Genomic DNA, 21,746 nt, shown 5'->3' with positions numbered 1-21,746 from the left:
ACACGGCACACGGCACACAACGATTCCTGAACGAAGGGAAAAAAGTAAAAAGTCACAATTCATTGAGAAAAGGTGGACGAAAGAGCTTTATCACCAAACAGCCTGTGAAGCAAGAGCGCAAAAGGGACTAAAGAGGAACAAAACAAAACCAAAGGTAACAATTTTGACGCTTTAAACAAAATGCACCTGGAACCACTGCTGGAGCAGTGTGTGTCTGCATCTCTGAGTTCCAGGACTCGGTGCTGGGACAGAGCTGATAGCGCCTGAGTCTTGGAGAAACTGCAAACAGAAGCTGTGGAGATCTGTGTGCATGTCGGTGGGCCCACCTGCTCTGGTTCCTCGTCCAGAACAAATGGGGGACCATCCAGAATCCTCACTGTCTGTCGAGACGCTGCGTCTTGCTCCAATTTAAAAAAAAAAAACGCTGGTGTGCCGTGGTGAGTGCTCTATCACTGTATTACATTACTAAGCCATATATATTGATTTATAACCGAAAACTGTCAAAAGAGGGAATAAATATAAATGTAAAGATGACTGAATATATCAGAGCAGTAAATTGATCAGTCTGTGTGAATGTGCATTGACTCCCCATGTTCAGTTGTTTCTACGAGCTGCCACTGATCCTACAACATGAATTCTACCTTCCAGAACAGCTCTTTATATAATCATCTGAATCATCTACCTATTGCCACATGTACATAAGGGCTGGATTGTCATTCCTATACTCATATTGTTATATATAATAAAAAATGATAAGCACACGCAGGAGCTGCTGCTGCTGCATTCAAGTACTGTCGGAAATTACGCAACTTTTTTGTTGTTTCAAATTCAGCAGTTGCTTGTGGCAAAATAATTGTATCCACACAAAAGATTAATTCTGGCCTATATAAGGTGCCTGAGCCTACTGAAGCTGACTCCCCCCCCAGCTAGATAAAAAAAAAAATCAAGCAAACAAGCTGAGTTTGCCATGTAATTTCTGACAGTACATGAACGTAGCGGCAGCAGCAGTGCTCAGAAATAGCTTCTGTACTGTGTGAAATTAACAAAGTCAAACTAAACGCTAACGTTACAAAAACTAAGCAAATGATAAAAAAAAACGTCAAGAACGACAGCAAAACGAAATACGGATGAATTGAAGTTTTGGTGGCATTTGTTCAAATTTTCAACAGTTTAAAAATCATGACGAAGCACCAGTTGCAGGAACGAAGCTATGCGAAGGTTAAACGATGCCAACGAAAGTCAACGAAAGCCCAGATTTATTGTTTCGTTTGGGCTTCGTTGACTTTCGTTAAGTGGCATGTGATTGGGCCTTTAACTGTAAATGACAATTTTGAAGGTAGCAAATCAAATGTATCAAGACCAAATGATACTGCAGTTTTTCTCAAAGTGCAATCACATGCTCAAAAAAATATGCTACAATTTGGATTGTGAGTTTATCGAAGTATAACAGATTATAGCACTCAGTACGACACAGATACAGTATGTACCACAGCTTAATTACAAATTTACATAATTGTGCAAAATCAAGATTATTCACAGTGACTTCTTTTCAAAGTAAATCTCAATGCAGAGGTGCAGCAAAGTCAAGGCAGATGTGTGTTTATGTGAGTGGAGCATTTTTAAAGCAGGACACCTATGGCGCCTTGTGCTCGGCTCAAGGCAGTCTGGTGCAGATTTGATGCACATTGAGGTTTAAGCATGGAAAGGATTACTCTGAAATATTAGGATTTGAGGGCAAAATGTGTGTTGCACCTTCCCTATGCCATCCTGAACTGTGTGTGGGTGGGGTTGGCAGAGATGACTCTGGGTAAAAATGCTAATAGGCCAAAGGCCCACTCATTGGGCCTTTTCCAGCAATGTATGGGCCAACAATGTGTGGACAATCAGTTTCAACACCTGTTGTAAATGATTACAATATATTTGTATGTTATTTTTTTTTTTAATTGGTACAAATAAAAAAAAATATGTTCCCATCACAATTACTTATTTTGAAATTTCTGATGGTAACAATAAATCATCCAAAACCAAACTTGGTTTCAAAGTCTTTCCCACCCCCTCAAACCAAGATCTGACCTGAACTGTGAGTTTGTTAGCCGTTGCAACCCTTTGCAGTTTTGTAAGTGTAGATAAATGCAGCTGTCCTGTAGTCACAGTTTCAGTGCATATATATACAGATCTGAGAGTACAAAAATCCATTCTTTTGACTCAGAACTCAAATATGACATTAAAATAATGAGCAATACTGTATTCTTGAAGAGGGAAAGCAAATAAGTAGTTGAAAGTGTGGTAAGAAGGGGAACAACAAAGACAATTGGTGACATTTACCGCTGTGCAGGATATTTTCATCTGTATCTGAAGATGTCTCAGGCATTTACTGCCAATCAGTTATAATCAGAGGAAAGCCTTTCCCTGCTGCTATTTACTAAAACCTTGAGAATGGGTTTCTTTCATATATTATGAAACACCCTTTCCTACTCTTTCCACGAATCAGATGAGTCTCAATCTATGACTTTTATCAGATAAAACATTACCCACCATATACAAGACTGAGGACAGAGTTTGGCAAGAGAAAGTCACTGAGCTCCGAGGTCCTCAGGACTAAATTATTTTAGCCTGCTAAAAGCTGTGCTCCCTGTGCTCTGTGCAGCTGAAGGAGCTCTGTGGCATTTTTCAATTAAATGTTTCACCCAAACTGTTGTCAGGTTGCGCTGTTACAGTGTTAGCGGCCATGTGCCAATTAGAAACTCACACCACCTGGATTCTGGGTATAAGAGTCAGCGGCACCAGCAGAGTGTCTGTGACAGTGTGTGGCCTTTCCATGAATGAGCCTGGATGGATTAAAGCCCTCTGACTCTATGTGACCTGTTCTAGATCATTGTAGTTGCACATATGTGTCAGTCAGACTGTCGCCGACTTTTTTTTTCATTTTGTGTCATTTACTGTCTGAGCCATCCATAGCTCTGTGATCATCTGCACTGTTCAGTCACTCAGTGGTTGCACGTCAGAGTTTTTCAGGAGATTATTTTCTTTGGGAAAAAAGCATTCTTGGATACAGACTGTCTTGGGATACTTTATTTTGCCATCATTAATGAAGCAGATAATGCATTTGTGTGTTACACGGTGCACTGATGGATTTATGGATGGACCAGCCAATTCAAATTTATTGGACAAAGATGAAAGTGCAGGTGCTTGTAAATTTCCACACAATGTTCAATGAATGGCCAGAGATCAACTGTATTCTCAGCTCACACGGTCAATTCAAACCAACTTTTGGCCACAATAATGCAGATGTCTTCTTTGTAATTTTGGCCAGTTGTAAGTTACTTTGGATGAAAGCATCTATTGAATGGATAAAAGTAAATGTGATGCAGAGAATGTCCTGGAATGCAAAATCAGATGTGTTTCTGCATTTGTGAAAGCGGCTTTGGGTGCATCTGTGTGAAATTCAATTTGGTTTATTTATACTGCCCAAAATCAAGAATGTATCTGCAAGCTTTACATTGACTATGACACATGGTGCCATCTGTCCCTGGAATTCTTTATAGAATGACTAGAACACCATGGGTTTACACTTCAGTACTAGAAATACAAGATAAACATGAAAATAGACCAGGGGGTCAGAGTTGGACCTTAATGGCTCAAAGAAAACAGACATGTTTTCTGCCTGAGGATGAGGACCTGAATCAGAGTCCCCAACCTCAAAAAGATATCTGTTGCCTGAAAAGACCTGATGCTCAAGAGACAAAGAGAGATGAAATGAAAGAGTGTAGGTGTAATAAGATGTGGTACAAAACATATCATTGGCAGAAGAGGAAAATCAACAAATATAAATAATGGGCATTAAAACCTCATCAAAAGAGTCCTAATGGTTTACTGAAATCCTAACCCACTAATGTAAAAATTATCAATAACGCAAAGCAACAGTGGTCTTGGTGGCCACCAGCACTCTAGCATTAGCAACCAGGCTTCATAAATCCCATGTAAACAAAAAGGCCTACTTTGCATGTGCCTGCAAAAACATGTCACTGTGCCAACATTCTTATTTTTGAAAAGCATACTGCAAATTATACTGTTAAACGATATCAGCATGGTCCAAAACAGGATGTTCATTAGTCCTGACCTATATCTGTCAGAACCCATGATTCTAGAGATGAATATGCAACACTGTAGTTTTTTCAGAGTTGCTGGAATTTGCAGACCGACTGACTGAATCCATAATAATGCTTGAGTAATAATGCTTGCCCTACTAATCACAGGAAACAGTAACTAATTATGTTAACCCTGTTTTATGTTGTATATGCATGTGTTGGATATCAAAATGTTCAGAACAATCTCAGCTTTCAGGATATGTCACATAATGTTCTATATTACTTTGGGGTCATAAGCATAGTGTAAAATATGAAATAAATTTACATCAGTGTATAATAATGTCCAAAATGAAAATATGTAATTTCACACATTGGTTGAAAATGCTGTCAGTCACTATATATGAGGGCTTTGAACCAAATTCTTTCCCAGCTGGTTCGCTCTGATTTGATGTATTTTAACATATCTGGTTGGGTTCCACCCCAAAAATGACATTCCTGAACTGGTTACAACAAAACGTATCGTTCCCAAACTGGTTAATAATGTTCCGTGTCAGCTGTAAGACACTGAAACACTGTATATGCCAGACCTGTTTGTGGCGGTGCAATGCTCCCACAAAAAACAGAGAAGATAATGCAGCATTTGTAGTGGGCAGCAGAAATGGGACACTGGCTAAATTAACACTGATTAAGTTTATTAATTTAAGTGAAAGAGGGCTGATCATCTGAAAAAGACTTAGTATTGTGTATTTAAAGTGAAGCAGTGTGTTTGTATTTTTAAAAGACACAGTGCTGTGTTGCTCTCACAAACACAAACCAAAATAATGGACTAAGCGATAATCAGTAGCTTAAGCTAAAGCTACACTTCTCTTATGATCATTCATACAGTTCCAACTGTTTGAAGTATTAAAACTATTCACACACTGAATAAATATAAAGTCTTAATCTGACATTATTTCAGTCAGATTCATCATGACAGCCTGACAATAAGACGTCCTTGTTTTAGAAGATGACGTCTGGGAAATACTTTAATTCCTTATCATGGAAATTACTGAAGAAATGCAGGGTTTTAAAAGGGGTCTGTTGTCACAGTGCTCTATTCAGGCATCTGTAGTGTCAAAAATAAATTTCATAAAATTTGAAAAAAAAAACACACACCCACACACACACACACACACAACACACCACACACACACCACACACCACACACACACAATAATGCAAATAAACTCAATGTTTTTAAGGAAGTCCCTCAATGTTGTCTGTTCCTGGTACATTTCTCAGCATGAATATCAGGATGCAGCACTTTGTCCCACCAACAACAACCAAAACAAGTGAACGACAAAAATTCTGTATCAATTGGTTATCATTATTTTAAAATAATGATTCTGTTCCAGAAATAAAAATGATAAAGTTTCTGGTTTTGTTTTCATTCCTAGCAAAATATCAGAAGTTTCAGGTTTTCGTTTTCGTTCCAGGAACCAGTCCAAAGCATTGCTATATATTACCACATTTTTGAGTGTTTTAGTTAAAATGACACTAAATAAACTCAACAAACTCATTTAGGATATCAAAGTCAAATTTTGTGAAATTCAAACAATATTTCTCAAGTTACCACATGCATAAGAAAGTGTGACTGACATGCATCCATGCAAGGGAGATAAAAATGGGAGGGTGCATGAAGCTTTGAAATTTGTGAGGGCTCATATTTTATGTTGGTTATATTTCAAGTTACAAAACCTAACCTCAAATATACAGGAAGCAAATAATTTGAGGCAAGTGTTGACACAATGTGATCATCTTGTTGGTCTTACTGTAGAACTACAGCAGCATTTTGAACCATTTGAAGACTTCTAGTATTACTGTATGACAGGATAGAGAATAAAATATTGCGGAAATCAGATCTGTATGGAAACAAAAACATGAATCAATGTCTTTGATTTAACCACAAACAGAAAAGAAGGAATTTTGGAGAATTTTTAATATGCAGTTCATATGATGAGGTGGGATCAAGAGCCAGCAGATTTTAGTTTTTGACCTTAATGTATCACACAACTGTCAAGTGAAAATCAATCATTAATTGATTGTAATGGTCTTCAGTAACCTAAAATGTAGGAAGCTATTCAACACAGTTTATCACTGTGGCCACAATACTTTTGGAGTCAAGGCTGTCTGGGGCTGAATGAAAATGATCAAAGTGAAAGTAATTTCTTTTGGCTTCTCCCTTTTTGCTTGTGTTGCTTCAGCAGATCCAATATGGATCTACATGTTGAAATGTCTCAAGTTTTACCCTAATTGTCCTTCCTGACACAACTCCACATTGCATGGAAAATGGGCACGGATGGTCTTGAACTGGGAACCTTCTTTTTTGAAAGCAAATGTACTAACCACCTTCATATATACACACTAAAATGTTCTTATCGTTCTCTCTCCTTTACAACTAGGTTCCACAGTGGGGACTACCACATCGATGTGCATAAATGACTACCTGGATGTCTACTGTCCTCACTATGAAGACACAGTTCCAGAGGAACGGACGGAACGCTATGTCCTCTACATGGTCAATTATGATGGCTACACCACGTGTGATCACACTGCCAAAGGCTTCAAACGATGGGAGTGCAACAGGCCGCACTCACCAAATGGTCCACTCAAGTTTTCAGAGAAATTCCAACTCTTCACTCCCTTCTCCTTGGGCTTTGAGTTCAGACCGGGTCGAGAGTACTACTACATCTGTGAGTCAATAATATTTTCATTTGTATTATATATAGCATTAAGATAAATGATAAGCATGTTAAAGCTGGACAATGACAAAAAAGTAACCATGCAGCCTAAGTGGACATGAATTAAACTCCCCCACAGAGTAGTAGACACTCACACATACTATTCATCAGCCATGTTTTTATAACTTCACTGCAAAGCATTGAGAGTGGTATTACTGTGATCCAAGTAGATGGCTTCATGCTTTTCTTTCAGTCAAACTTTTCACACTGCTCTTCTGGCTTGTGGTAAAATTTCCTAAAATGGACATGGAATTCAGAGCAGTTTAATAAACGACAGTTTAATAGCTATAGCTCACTTCCACGGTGTATCCTTCAAAAAAAAAAAAAAAAAAAAAAAAAAAGGCCTGCCCTCCTCTATACATTATGTTATCCAACTGTTCAATGGACACTACATGTTAAGTCATCAACTTCTTGGCGTCGGAGCAACCAAACAGAGGTCATCTTAAGTTGAAGCTCCTGGGAAATTAAGATTTATCAAAGGAAGGTGATGGAGTGGAATTTACTTGAATTTGTCCTCCGACTTCAGACTGTGCACAAGGGAACTGGAAGAATCATTTTCAGTAGATGTAGTCGTTGCCACTCTTGCAAAACACATTTGTCAGCGATATGCTGACAGAAGAAATTAGGGAACCCTTGGTAGCTCAGTTATGTTCTTGAACGGGTGGCATTGTGTGTGGTGTCATGCAGCTTATTGCACGGTGTATTCTTTCTTCAGCTGTTGAAGCAAGTAGGGTTGGGCTGTTGGATGCTGATGATTGACCGACATTGCGATGCCAGCCCCCAGCCTCCTACACACACACACACAAACACACACAGGACATGCTGAATCCATTTTCCCTGTTATAACGGAAATATATATTTATTTGTTCATGATGGGGATTTCCCCAGAGAACTAATATAGTAATGATGACTATGTACTTTAAAGTTCTTTAGCTACAAAGTGCACAAATTAAGGATGGCGGTGAGTTTTTGTTTGTTGTAACAACCAGTGGAGTGGCTCTTTGAACAGTGAAACAGACAGGTGAGTAAAAGTCAACAGTTTATTGAATACAGAGGTCAAGAGCAGGAGTGGTTTGGTACATAGTAATTCATTCCTCTCTTCAGCAGTGTCCTTTAATGGCAGGCAGCCTCCTAACCAAAGTACACAGCAAGATCCAAAACACACTGCAGAATGAGATATGAGGCAGCAGTCTTTCAGAGGGAATGAGCATAGAGGTTAACCAGAGGACACAACAGTTCGGCACTCAGTGAGGCAAACCTGATGCCAAAAAGAATCCAAAAGGGGGAACTGGGAAGTGTAGAGATCAGACACGAGAAACAGCACACTGGATGACAGCAAACGCGAGAGCTTAGATGGAACCTAAGACAATCTGGCAATGAGCATGAGAAGACGGGTGTTTTTATGGATGTCAGCTAATTAGCAACAGAAACACAGAGGCATAAGGAGCACATGCACACAGAAAGAGAGAGACAGAGCACAGGAAAATCATGTGCACGGGTGAGAGGTTGGTGGAGTCCAGAAAATAACAAAGGAATGCAAAACGGCATATAACAGGTTCAGAGATGAATAAACAGAGAAAGTGGAATAAAATCAGGTGAGGAGAAAGAAACTAGCACACAACTGCACATGGGTGCGCACCATGACATTTGTATGTTAAAACTCTGAGAGACTCCATGCATGGGCCTATGAGTACGCGCCGGCAATGTGTGCTGCTGGTCAGCTCACCAGCCAAGAAGAGCTCTCTTGCATGGAGATATGTGGAGATGCACTGGAAAATTGCAAGCTGTCCACTATCGCTCAGAAGAATGTCCTGGACAGAAACACCATGTAGCTGGGCTCAGAGCTGCAGGGCGGCTGTGATGGCACACAAGTGCATCCAGTTTTACGAAAAAATATATATCAATACATCAAGAAGAGTTCCCTTTCCTAGAGTTACGCAGACATGTGAGGAGGCCTCTGAAAAATAAAATGACTTTTCCTAATTCTTCCAAATGGTGGAAGAGGAAGAAGGGGATTCGGCTGCTTTTAACACCGCCAGGTGACAGTTGTTTTCTTAAAAATAAACAACACTGAGTTGTGCTGTTTCTTGGTCCGTTACAGAAAATTAGTAATAATAACGAAATAAATGTGCTAATGAAATAAAGCATGTACAAAGTACACACAGTTCCCTGAGATTTCATCATCCATTGTGATGATTTACTGCAAACATTGGGATTTTCCAATGAAGCAAACATGCCCCGTCCTATCAGCACGTACAGTTTTAGTATAATTTTGTGCAAACTGGTGCTACCAGTAAATTAATCAGCACTGACACCTGCTAAACAGCAGGAGTTCCAATAAACATATAGAGTTTCTGTCTGTATCTGTAAAATTTGGTTTAATGTGGCCATAGTCATACTCCCGTGGTTATTTTTTTCTTCTCTCAAACACAGCAATAAGAGTCGAGAGCTGAGCACTGAGAGCTACCCACTGAGACTTGTTTTCCAAATTGCCATCTTTTATGGAGCGGTTAACCTGACAGCCAGCCAAGACTGGCTTTCATTCATTTCATGTGTTTCGTTCTCATTCCTGGCTGTTATACTTGAAAAAGTAGTTCTCGACCCCGCTCCTCTGGACCCACAGCACTGCATATTTTCCATCTCTGCCAGAGCTCGAACAGCTGATCTGAAGTAAGCATCTCCTGGCTCTTGATTGCATGAACCCACCTGGTTTACTTCATGAAGGGCATGATAATTATCTGGTGAGCTCACTGAAGCATGCAGGGAGAAATGATAAATGCAGAGCTGCGGGTCCCCAGGAGCTGGACTGAAAACGGTCAAAACAGTAGACCTCCCTTGGTTTTGCAGCAGTAAATAGCTGTTCTGTCCATTAAACAAATAGCCAAAAGTATTTTTCAAACGCTTTTCAGCACTCAGGTGTTTGCTCATTTTTCTGTTAAAAAGTAACTTGATTTTCTTTGGCTTTTATAGGCAATTTGCATTGACAGTCATGGTAAATGAGAGGAGGAGAAATGGAAGCTGGGCACGAGATGGGGGTTAGAGAAGGGTTATACAATTCATCCGCTCCCTTAAGTCTATTTCAAACATTTTTTTTTCCATTCGTGTTGAGAGATGCTTGTCCTAAGGGCTGGATTAAATTACACTCCGACCGACAGGGCTTCCATGGAACACATCTATTCTGCTGTAGCGCGCCATATTGGTTTAGTGGCCCGCGGCTTCATTGGCTATTGAGTGATTCTAGCATATAGCTTTACTGGCTATGGTGGTGGATATTAAAGTCATCTACCATGAAGTCATCTGACGTGATTTCCAACTGCCACTGTGTCCAGAGTGAATGTCCGTGAGTTGTAAGTGAGACGGCTGCTGATGGATTAGACAGTCTTTTTTAGCGAAGAGAGAACAGAACTGAAGGACAGAGATTGTGTTACTGCCAGTTCATCAGCAACATCTGTTTCTACCACTACCATCATCATCATCACCACCAGCATCATCATCAGACTGCCTTCATTCTGCCCGAGACGCATGTAGACCTTTCACTTATTGCACTGGCTTACATCATTTTCATTTTCCTTTAATTATGAGTACCTCTTGATAAATGCAACCTTTAAACTGAGGAATAAGTAAACAGGCCACAAAATTCATCCAAATTACAATAAAATTTTTCACAAGAGTACTTTAATTTCTCTTTTCTCTAGATTTGCCTTGTGGCATAACATACTTTTGCTGTAAATATTCAGAGGTTGGCAGAAAAATATAATGCAACACATTCATTCAAATTTGGGAAAAAAAACACACAAAAACTATATGCCAAAAGCAAAAGAAAAGATCATTTGGAATCAGCTCTCAACAACTTGTGAATTGACCTTCAGAGTACTTGGCCTCTGGACTGCTTGCCTCTACTGGTGGTTGGCTCTCACTGCGGTATTGTATCACTTCCTGTTCCGGAGCACAGCGGTGTTTTTCTGTATGTTAGCTGTTTAATCTGCGCAGTTAGATTGATCTAGTTATCCAGATTACGATTTGTTTCCCAGTGTAATCTTTACGTGCCTTAACTAAAGCACTCCTTCTGCTGAATCACCTCTAAATTATTACACATTATTCACTTTGCGTGTTTTTAGGAATCCGCTAGCTTAGCGTAGCTACTAGCTCTTAGCCGGTTTAGCATGGCGGCTTCTCCTGTCTCACCCGCACTTTTCTGCTCTGGGTGTGAAATGTTTAGTTATTCCTCGGCCTCCTTTAGCAGTAACGGTACTTGTAATAAGTGTAGCTTATTCGTAGCTTTGGAGGCCAGGCTGGGCAAATTGGAGACTCGGCTCCGCACCGTGGAAAATTCTACAGCTAGCCAGGCCCCTGTAGTCGGTGCGTACCAAGGTAGCTTAGCCGCCGTTAGTTACCCCCTGGCAGATCCCGAGCAGCCGGGAAAGCAGGCCGACTGGGTGACTGTGAGGAGGAAGCGTAGTTCTAAACAGAAGCCCCGTGTACACCGCCAACCCATTCACATTTCTAACCGTTTTTCCCCACTCGACGACACACCCGCCGAGGATCAAACTCTGGTTATTGGCGACTCTGTTTTGAGAAATGTGAAGTTAGCGACACCAGCAACCATAGTCAGTTGTCTTCCGGGGGCCAGAGCAGGCGACATTGAAGGAAATTTGAAACTGCTGGCTAAGGCTAAGCGTAAATTTGGTAAGATTGTAATTCACGTCGGCAGTAATGACACCCGGTTACGCCAATCGGAGGTCACTAAAATTAACATTAAATTGGTGTGTAACTTTGCAAAAACAATGTCGGACTCTGTAGTTTTCTCTGGGCCCCTCCCCAATCGGACCGGGAGTGACATGTTTAGCCGCATGTTCTCCTTGAATTGCTGGCTGTCTGAGTGGTGTCCAAAAAATGAGGTGGGCTTCATAGATAATTGGCAAAGCTTCTGGGGAAAACCTGGTCTTGTTAGGAGAGATGGCATCCATCCCACTTTGGATGGAGCAGCTCTCATTTCTAGAAATCTGGCCAATTTTCTTAAATCCTCCAAACCGTGACTATCCAGGGTTGGGACCAGGAAGCAGAGTTGTAGTCTTACACACCTCTCTGCAGCTTCTCTCCCCCTGCCATCCCCTCATTGCCCCATCCCCGTAGAGACGGTGTCTGCTCCCAGACCACCAATAACCAGCAAAAATCTATTTAAACATAAAAATTCAAAAAGAAAAAATAATATAGCACCTTCAACTGCACCACAGACTAAAACAGTTAAATGTGGTCTATTAAACATTAGGTCTCTCTCTTCTAAGTCCCTGTTGGTAAATGATATAATAATTGATCAACATATTGATTTATTCTGCCTTACAGAAACCTGGTTACAGCAGGATGAATATGTTAGTTTAAATGAGTCAACACCCCCGAGTCACACTAACTGTCAGAATGCTCGTAGTACGGGCCGGGGCGGAGGATTAGCAGCAATCTTCCATTCCAGCTTATTAATTAATCAAAAACCCAGACAGAGCTTTAATTCATTTGAAAGCTTGACTCTTAGTCTTGTCCATCCAAATTGGAAGTCCCAAAAACCAGTTTTATTTGTTATTGTCTATCGTCCACCTGGTCGTTACTGTGAGTTTCTCTGTGAATTTTCAGACCTTTTGTCTGACTTAGTGCTTAGCTCAGATAAGATAATTATAGTGGGCGATTTTAACATCCACACAGATGCTGAGAATGACAGCCTCAACACTGCATTTAATCTATTATTAGACTCTATTGGCTTTGCTCAAAAAGTAAATGACTCCACCCACCACTTTAATCATATCTTAGATCTTGTTCTGACTTATGGTATGGAAATAGAAGACTTAACAGTATTCCCTGAAAACTCCCTTCTGTCTGATCATTTCTTAATAACATTTACATTTACTCTGATGGACTACCCAGCAGTGGGGAATAAGTTTCATTACACTAGAAGTCTTTCAGAAAGCGCTGTAACTAGGTTTAAGGATATGATTCCTTCTTTATGTTCTCTAATGCCATATACCAACACAGTGCAGAGTAGCTACCTAAACTCTGTAAGTGAGATAGAGTATCTCGTCAATAGTTTTACATCCTCATTGAAGACAACTTTGGATGCTGTAGCTCCTCTGAAAAAGAGAGCTTTAAATCAGAAGTGCCTGACTCCGTGGTATAACTCACAAACTCGTAGCTTAAAGCAGATAACCCGTAAGTTGGAGAGGAAATGGCGTCTCACTAATTTAGAAGATCTTCACTTAGCCTGGAAAAAGAGTCTGTTGCTCTATAAAAAAAGCCCTCCGTAAAGCTAGGACATCTTTCTACTCATCACTAATTGAAGAAAATAAGAACAACCCCAGGTTTCTTTTCAGCACTGTAGCCAGGCTGACAAAGAGTCAGAGCTCTATTGAGCTGAGTATTCCATTAACTTTAACTAGTAATGACTTCATGACTTTCTTTGCTAACAAAATTTTAACTATTAGAGAAAAAATTACTCATAACCATCCCAAAGACGTATCGTTGTCTTTGGCTGCTTTCAGTGATGCCGGTGTTTGGTTGGACTCTTTCTCTCCGATTGTTCTGTCTGAGTTGTTTTCATTAGTTACTTCATCCAAACCATCAACATGTTTATTAGACCCCATTCCTACCAGGCTGCTCAAGGAAGCCCTACCATTATTTAATGCTTCGATCTTAAATATGATCAATCTATCTTTGTTAGTTGGCTATGTACCACATGCTTTTAAGGTGGCAGTAATTAAACCATTACTTAAAAAGCCATCACTTGACCCAGCTATCTTAGCTAATTATAGGCCAATCTCCAACCTTCCTTTTCTCTCAAAAATTCTTGAAAGGGTAGTTGTAAAACAGCTAACTGATCATTTGCAGAGGAATGGTCTATTTGAAGAGTTTCAGTCAGGTTTTAGAATTCATCATAGTACAGAAACAGCATTAGTGAAGGTTACAAATGATCTTCTTATGGCCTCGGACAGTGGACTCATCTCTGTGCTTGTTCTGTTAGACCTCAGTGCTGCTTTTGATACTGTTGACCATAAAATTTTATTACAGAGATTAGAGCATGCCATAGGTATTAAAGGCACTGCGCTGCGGTGGTTTGAATCATATTTGTCTAATAGATTACAATTTGTTCATGTAAATGGGGAATCTTCTTCACAGACTAAAGTTAATTATGGAGTTCCACAAGGTTCTGTGCTAGGACCAATTTTATTCACTTTATACATGCTTCCCTTAGGCAGTATTATTAGATGGTATTGCTTAAATTTTCATTGTTACGCAGATGATACCCAGCTTTATCTATCCATGAAGCCAGAGGACACACACCAATTAGCTAAACTGCAGGATTGTCTTACAGACATAAAGACATGGATGACCTCTAATTTCCTGCTTTTGAACTCAGATAAAACTGAAGTTATTGTACTTGGCCCCACAAATCTTAGAAACATGGTGTCTAACCAGATCCTTACTCTGGATGGCATTACCCTGACCTCTAGTAATACTGTGAGAAATCTTGGAGTCATTTTCGATCAGGATATGTCATTCAAAGCGCATATTAAACAAATATGTAGGACTGCTTTTTTGCATTTACGCAATATCTCTAAAATCAGAAAGGTCTTGTCTCAGAGTGATGCTGAAAAACTAATTCATGCATTTATTTCCTCTAGGCTGCACTATTGTAATTCATTATTATCAGGTTGTCCTAAAAGTTCCCTAAAAAGCCTTCAGTTAATTCAAAATGCTGCAGCTAGAGTACTAACGGGGACTAGAAGGAGAGAGCATATCTCACCCATATTGGCCTCTCTTCATTGGCTTCCTGTTAATTCTAGAATAGAATTTAAAATTCTTCTTCTTACTTATAAGGTTTTGAATAATCAGGTCCCATCTTATCTTAGGGACCTCGTAGTACCATATCACCCCAATAGAGCGCTTCGCTCTCAGACTGCAGGCTTACTTGTAGTTCCTAGGGTTTGTAAGAGTAGAATGGGAGGCAGAGCCTTCAGCTTTCTGGCTCCTCTCCTGTGGAACCAGCTCCCAATTCAGATCAGGGAGACAGACACCCTCTCTACTTTTAAGATTAGGCTTAAAACTTTCCTTTTTGCTAAAGCTTATAGTTAGGGCTGGATCAGGTGACCCTGAACCATCCCTTAGTTATGCTGCTATAGACGTAGACTGCTGGGGGGTTCCCATGATGCACTGTTTCTTTCTCTTTTTGCTCTGTATGCACCACTCTGCATTTAATCATTAGTGATCGATCTCTGCTCCCCTCCACAGCATGTCTTTTTCCTGGTTCTCTCCCTCAGCCCCAACCAGTCCTAGCAGAAGACTGCCCCTCCCTGAGCCTTGTTCTGCTGGAGGTTTCTTCCTGTTAAAAGGGAGTTTTTCCTTCCCACTGTAGCCAAGTGCTTGCTCACAGGGGGTCGTTTTGACCGTTGGGGTTTTACATAATTACTGTATGGCCTTGCCTTACAATATAAAGCGCCTGGGGGCAACTGTTTGTTGTGATTTGGCGCTATATAAAAAAATTGATTGATTGATTGATGTTTGTGCATTTAAATCAGTGGTGTCCAAAGTATTCCAGAAAGGGCCAAGAGGGTGCAGGTTTTCTTTGCAGCCACTGACTCAAGCAGGTGATTTTACAGATGAACTCATCCCATCTGCTCAAAGTGATGTTAATCAGTGAAATCACCTGCTTGAGTCAGTGGCTGCAAAGAAAACCTGCACTCTCTTGGCCCTTTCTGGAATACTTTGGACACCACTGATTTAAGCAGTGTTTTTGCTTTTCTGACTTACCTGTGTTCTTATTTTCTAGGCGGACTCTTTAGGGATGAATGAGCAGGAGCTTCCAAACTTGCTCAGTCTACTCAAAGGCTCCAACATCACAGTTTTGTCAGACCCAAACCCCCGTGTAGCTACAGTTCTGGATCAGATGAGGGAGCTCTATCACCTTGTCAATCAGCGATACAAGGGTACTAATGTGGCCAGTGCAGAAAGTGACCCAAACGCTGCAAATGTTGAGGGAAAGCCACTGACCCGGCTCCACGTCCACACGCTGGCCTTTCAGGCCATGATCGTAACACACGGCTCTCAGTGGAAGAACACCATGTCTGCTACAGCAAAGGCATCGCTCACTGCTAACCGCCATGTCTGCGGCTCCAATGACATTGATCTCAGCAAAGCCAGGCTTATCATGGATGACTCCTTTTCCATTAGCCGGCAAGAGGGCAGTCAACGCATCCGCCTGCAGGAGACCCGCCCCGTCAGCTGCTGGGATGAAGAGGACTACCAAGTCTGTGTGGCACCGGTGCTTGTGTGCACAGAGGTTTACCAAACAGCAGGTGGCGGGGACAACATTTCAGCTGCAGGACTAGTCCTGCAGATCTAGTCAGGGAAATAAAATGGTCTACTTGTAGCGCTGACCAGATTTTTGGCAGATGGTGTATCATGGAAAATGGACTTGTTGGTGTGACATGAAATGCCTTGTGCAAGAAATGCAGGATAGTGGTTGGTGTACGGCTCAAGCTGCCATCCCTACAGCTAACGCACAGGTGCAACATAAAGTGTGCATCACATATAGGAGTCAGATGATGGGGTACTGTGGTTTTTGGTAATGTCTAGGCCCGCCTTTTTTTTTTTTTTTTTAATTAATAATTTGTGCGTGCATATACTCAAAACTGACAGCTGTATTCAGCCAACCTGAGTAAATATGAGATGGCTTTTAGTTTGATGACAGTATCCCACTAATATTCACAGTAACTACACGGTTACAAATTGAAATTTTCTTTGCCAGAGTAATGCACTATTTTTGAGAAGTGTTATTTTCATACATTTTAAAAGCACACCAAATTGGTAATTGCAAAATGTTGCCATGTTTTTGGCTCAGTCTCTACACAGTCACTGTAACCCTTCATCTCGCTCTGAGTTTTAATTACACCCCCCCCCACCCCCCACCCCCCCATGGCCTGAGGACAACTGGCTTTGAGCCAGGGTGTGTGTGTGTGTGAGAGAGAGATTTGATACTCAGGTGTTTTAGTGGGCCCACGGTGGAGAACACTGTGTTTCGACGATGAGCAATCCATAAATTTTCAGGGTCTAAGTCACTTTTGTAGGTTAACTAACAAAGTGGAACAGCTCCTGTTCATTGAGTTGACATGTGGTAGCTTCATAAAGATAGCTGCGGTACTTGCTGAATACTTGCTTCTTTCTTGGCATCATGTTTATCAGGTGTTGTGACTTTAGTGTTCCCTGCTTCAAAGCAATTTATGAATTAACTAAAGAACCTGACAGTCACAGCAAGCTCTGTCTCTGCTGTTTCCCTCTGCTGTCTTATTCAGACAACTAAGGACACTTGAGATAGAATGCTAATGAGGTCATGGATAATTCCCAGTATATGTGAAAATGTAGCGTCCTGGTTTTGGTGTGTTTTATCAATTGTTGTGCAATAATGCAAAATGTCAGGAGACCACTGTTGGTAGCTACAGTATGTATGATGTTAGATTTTCTCACCTTTCTCTCCTGTAACTTTTCTATTCTTCCTATTTTCTGTCATCTTTTGCCTGAGTATGTAACGTGAGGACCAAATAACCAGTGCAGACTCCCTCACATCAAAGTTGTCGGCAGCTGGCTGTCACAGCCTCACATGGTGTGGGTGATTTTAATTTTGAAAGTTTTCATATTACTGACAACAGTGGAGAAAAGGGATTCACAACAAGTAACTTTTTCAACAAACTAGTGCTGTTCACCATGTGTCATTAAAAACCGATATTAAGGTTTGTGGCCAAAAACAGCACAGACACTGAGGTGATGTTCTAAAAACCCATGTCTGTTTCTTTTAAATTGACAGGAGCAGGAAACACGTAAACTTGAAAAGTTTTTAAAACAAGCATTTTCTGGTCTAAAGTTTGCTTGTACCAGGCAGGTTTTGATACGCAACATCATAGAATTATGGGAACTCTACAAACCAAACCAAACCAAATTTAACTGAAGGGTAGGTGAGCAGTTTCACACTGATTCTTTTAACTCGTGGTGGTATTTTCAGCTTTCAATCTGCAAAACAGAAAATTTTGCAGATAATGACTGCAATAGAACATTCCATTTTTCAAGTCATGAAAATATTTTCATTGCACAGGTGGAAAGCATTCATTTTGTTTCATATAACATCTAAATACACTTGCATACTCTAGGCAAAGTCCACGTGCTATACATGACTTCCTTGCGTCGTGGGTGGGTTTTTATGTAAGGATAGTGGAGTCGATCAGTGAAGCCAAACATATGGAACCAAAATGCATACAGTGGGACAAATAATCAATGCCGTGTGACACACAATCCACCAATCAAATGACAAGGATCTGTTTAGATGTTCTCTAGTGTTACTGTTCACTACTCTTAAAACAGGATAAAAGTAAGCTTTCCTTTCATAAGTTACTTCATATTAAAGTATTACATACTGTTAGCAGTACCCACCCACCCATACACACACACACATCTGTACATGCTCCATCAAAACCACTACGTTGGCTGTCAGAAATCTAATACAAAAAAATGTAAAGAGTAGAGTATATTGAAGGGAAAGTACTGCCTTTTGTCTTGTTTTCTGGATTGCCAGTTTGTATTCCAATGTATGCTCATTTGTATAATGTAATATTGTTTCCACTGGCTACCTCTCTGTAAAACTGATATTTTGCACCACAGACACAAGTTGACAAATTATCTATACTTCATCACATTCCTTTTAAAATAAATGTTCCATTTCTTCATGGCTTCTCAAAATGTGCATGTTGAAGAGTGAAGCTTCTTTTTGTTGTACACCAATGTGTTTTATTACAATGAAACAAATTTTAGTTAAGACCAAATTACAGAAAGTTGAAGTAATTCCTTTAAGTCATTTGTTTCAAGACATTTGTTTGAGCCTCTGTTTTTTGTTTGTTTTTTTGTAATTGTGGTGGACGAAAATGAGCATTATTGTTTTAAAGTTTTGTGTTGAGTTTATTAAAGGGGAATGTTTTAGCTTTAAAGCAGTCTCTTTTATTGTTTTATCTGTCTGACTTATTTTCTTCTTAATTGTGGAAACTAAGGATAATAGCTCATGTTTTTACATTTGTGAACTGAAATAATTTTCATTTCTACCTTCATTCATGGATAAAACTGCTAATTTCCATTCTATTATATACTTGTAAATTTGAGACATATTTTGCTGCTCTGACTAATACTGGATCATTTGTTCTGACCATGAATGCAAGGTGTAACATTTTAAGCAACTGGAATAGGGAAGTAATCCCTCGACGAAATGATAGCTTTTTATTTTGTTATCTGCAATTGTTGTAGGAGACACTGTGGCTAAACCTTTTCTTTGTCACGTTGGAATTTTTCTGGGAATTGATGCAGGAACAATAATATGACTCAGTCCAGATTTTTAATGAAAAATGCATACCTGAGGGTCCTGATCCCGAGTTGTCACTTATTAGTTGCTACATATGTTAAGGCTTAAGAAAAATGGCATTCTTTAATAATTCCATTAGAATTTAATAAAGATTCTGTCTAGTTTTGTCACAAAATTTCCTGTAAACATACCTTTATATTTGCAATCATTTCTGTCTTTAGTACACAAATGCTATTATGCTGATCTAAAAGAAATAAACACTTTGGTATGATTTATTTTCACCATATTGTGAGATTACAACCTTCACATTAAGGTAGCTTCTATTAATAAGAAAATGCTTTTAAAATAAGATTCTGTACAATTTAAGGCTGTAGTGAAAGAATTCAGTCCAGCAAATGCAGTTTTCTTCTGAGACTTTGCTACCTTAATGTTACTAAATGCACTGGCCAACTGCATTTATTTATAAAATCAGATCAGCGGTGTCTGATCAGTAAATACAGCGCTTCACTTTCTCCCACATTTTATGTTGCCCCCTTATTTCAAAATGGAGTAAATTCATTTTCTCCCCTCAAAATTCTGCTTACAACACCCCATAATGACAAAAGTTTCTTGAATTTTTTGCAAATTTATTAAAAATAAAAACTTAAGAAATCGCATGCACCTAAATACTCACACCCTTTGCTCAATACTTTGTTGATGCACCTTTGGCAGCAATTACAGCCTCAAGTCTTCTTGAATATGATGTGTATTGGTGCACCGATCGTTGGTCACTTTTGCCTATTCACTCTTTGCATCACCTCTCAAGCTCCATCAGGTTGGATGGGCAGCATCGGTGCACAGCCATTTTCAGATCTCTCCAGAGATGTTCAGTCAGATTCAGGTCTGGGCTCTGGCTGGGCCACTCAAAGACATTCACAGAGTTGTCCTGAAGCCACTCCTTTGATATCATGGCTGTGTGCTTAAGGTCATTGTCCTGTTAAACGATGAACAGCCGCCCCAGTCTGTGGTCATGAGCGCTAAGGCGCAGGTTTTCATCCAGGATGTCTATGTACATTTGCTGCATTCGTCTTTCCCTCAATCCTGACTAGTCTCCCAGTTCTTGTTGCTGAAAAACATCCCCACAGCATGATGCCACCACCATGCTTCACTGTAGGGATGGTACCTGGTTTCCTCCAAACATGTCTGACATTCGTGCCAAAGAGTTCAATCTTTGTCTCATCAGAAAGAATTTTGTTTCTCATGGTCTGAGAGTCCTTCAGGCTCCTTTGGGAAAACTTCAGGCAGGCTGCCATGTGCCTTTTCTTAAGGAGTGGCTTCTGTCTGTCCACTCTACCGTACAGGCCTGATTGGTGGATTGCTGCTGAGATGGTTGCCCTTCTGGAAGGTTCTCCTCTCTCTCCACAGAAGAATGCTGGAGCACTGACAGGGTGACCATTGGGTTCTTGGTCACCTCCCTGACTAAGGTCCGTCTCCCCGATGGGTCAGTTTAGATAGCCAGCCAGCTCTAGGAAGACTCCTGGTGGATCCAAACTTCTTCCATTTATGGATGATGGAGCCCACTGTGCTCATTGGGACCTTCAAAGCAGCTAAAATGTTTCTGTACCCTTCCCATGATTTGTGCCTTGAGACAATCCTGTCTCTGAGGTCTACAGACAGTTCCTTTGACATCACGCTTGGTTTGTGCTCTGACATGCACTGTTAACTGCCGAACCTTATATGTAGACAGGTGTGTGCCTTTCCAAATCATGTCCAATCAACTGAATTTACCTCAGGCGGACTCATTTAAGCTGTAGAAACATCTCAAGGATGATCAGTGCAAAAAGGATGCACCTGAGCTCAATTTTGTGCTTCACTGCAAAGGCTGTGAATACTTATGTACATGTGATTTCTTAGTTTTATTCTTAATAAATGCAAAAATCTAAAAAAAAAAACAACTTTTTTTCACATTGTCATTATGGGATATTGTGTGTAGAATTTTGTGGAAAAATTTTGTAATTTTATCTATTTTGGAGTAGACTAACATAAAATGTGGAAAAAGTGAAGCGCTGTGAACATTTTCCGGCTGCATTATATGGTGAACGGAATGTGAAAGTAACAAACTAAATGAATGCTATCATCTCGTAAGTTAAAATGGAACATAATGTAGATAGATTGCCTACACGGTGGATAACTTGCTGAACCAAGACATTTATTCAACAACAACAACAAAAAAAACTTTTGCTCATGTAATCTCTCATAGATGTGGTGGGGCTTGGGTGGTCTCAGGAAAAAAGGTTGAGAACCACTAACCCGCTCACCCATTCATCTACATTTCTGCTGTACAAACCCCATGCAGAAACACAAAAGAGATTTGATTATAATTTTATATAATCTCATCCAGTGCATTCCATCTTAACATATTTTAAGTCACATTTAAGAAAACCTTCAATACTTAATACTTTACTTGTCAGACACGTAATCCTTTTCCAGAGCAGACTTGGACATACAGCTTAGACATGTAAA

General features: G+C 40.1%; 1 protein-coding gene across 1 annotated transcript in view; it reads left to right on the top strand.

Moving 5' to 3' along the window:
• LOC117525801 (ADP-dependent glucokinase-like) overlaps positions 1-18,879 on the top strand; it is a 61,092-nt gene extending 42,213 nt beyond the window's left edge. Inside the window, exon 7 of the mRNA XM_034187736.1 lies at positions 15,678-18,879. Coding sequence (XP_034043627.1) covers positions 15,678-16,250 — 573 coding nt within the window. The 3' untranslated portion in view covers positions 16,251-18,879. The remainder of the gene's footprint in view (positions 1-15,677) is intronic.
• The last annotated feature ends 2,867 nt before the right edge of the window (positions 18,880-21,746 follow it).

The sequence above is a fragment of the Thalassophryne amazonica genome, chromosome 2, assembly GCF_902500255.1.
Source record: "Thalassophryne amazonica chromosome 2, fThaAma1.1, whole genome shotgun sequence".
Taxonomy (NCBI): Eukaryota; Metazoa; Chordata; class Actinopteri; order Batrachoidiformes; family Batrachoididae; genus Thalassophryne; species Thalassophryne amazonica.
The sequence above is the reverse complement of the archived record's forward strand: the minus strand, read 5'-3'. Positions and strand labels throughout refer to the sequence as shown.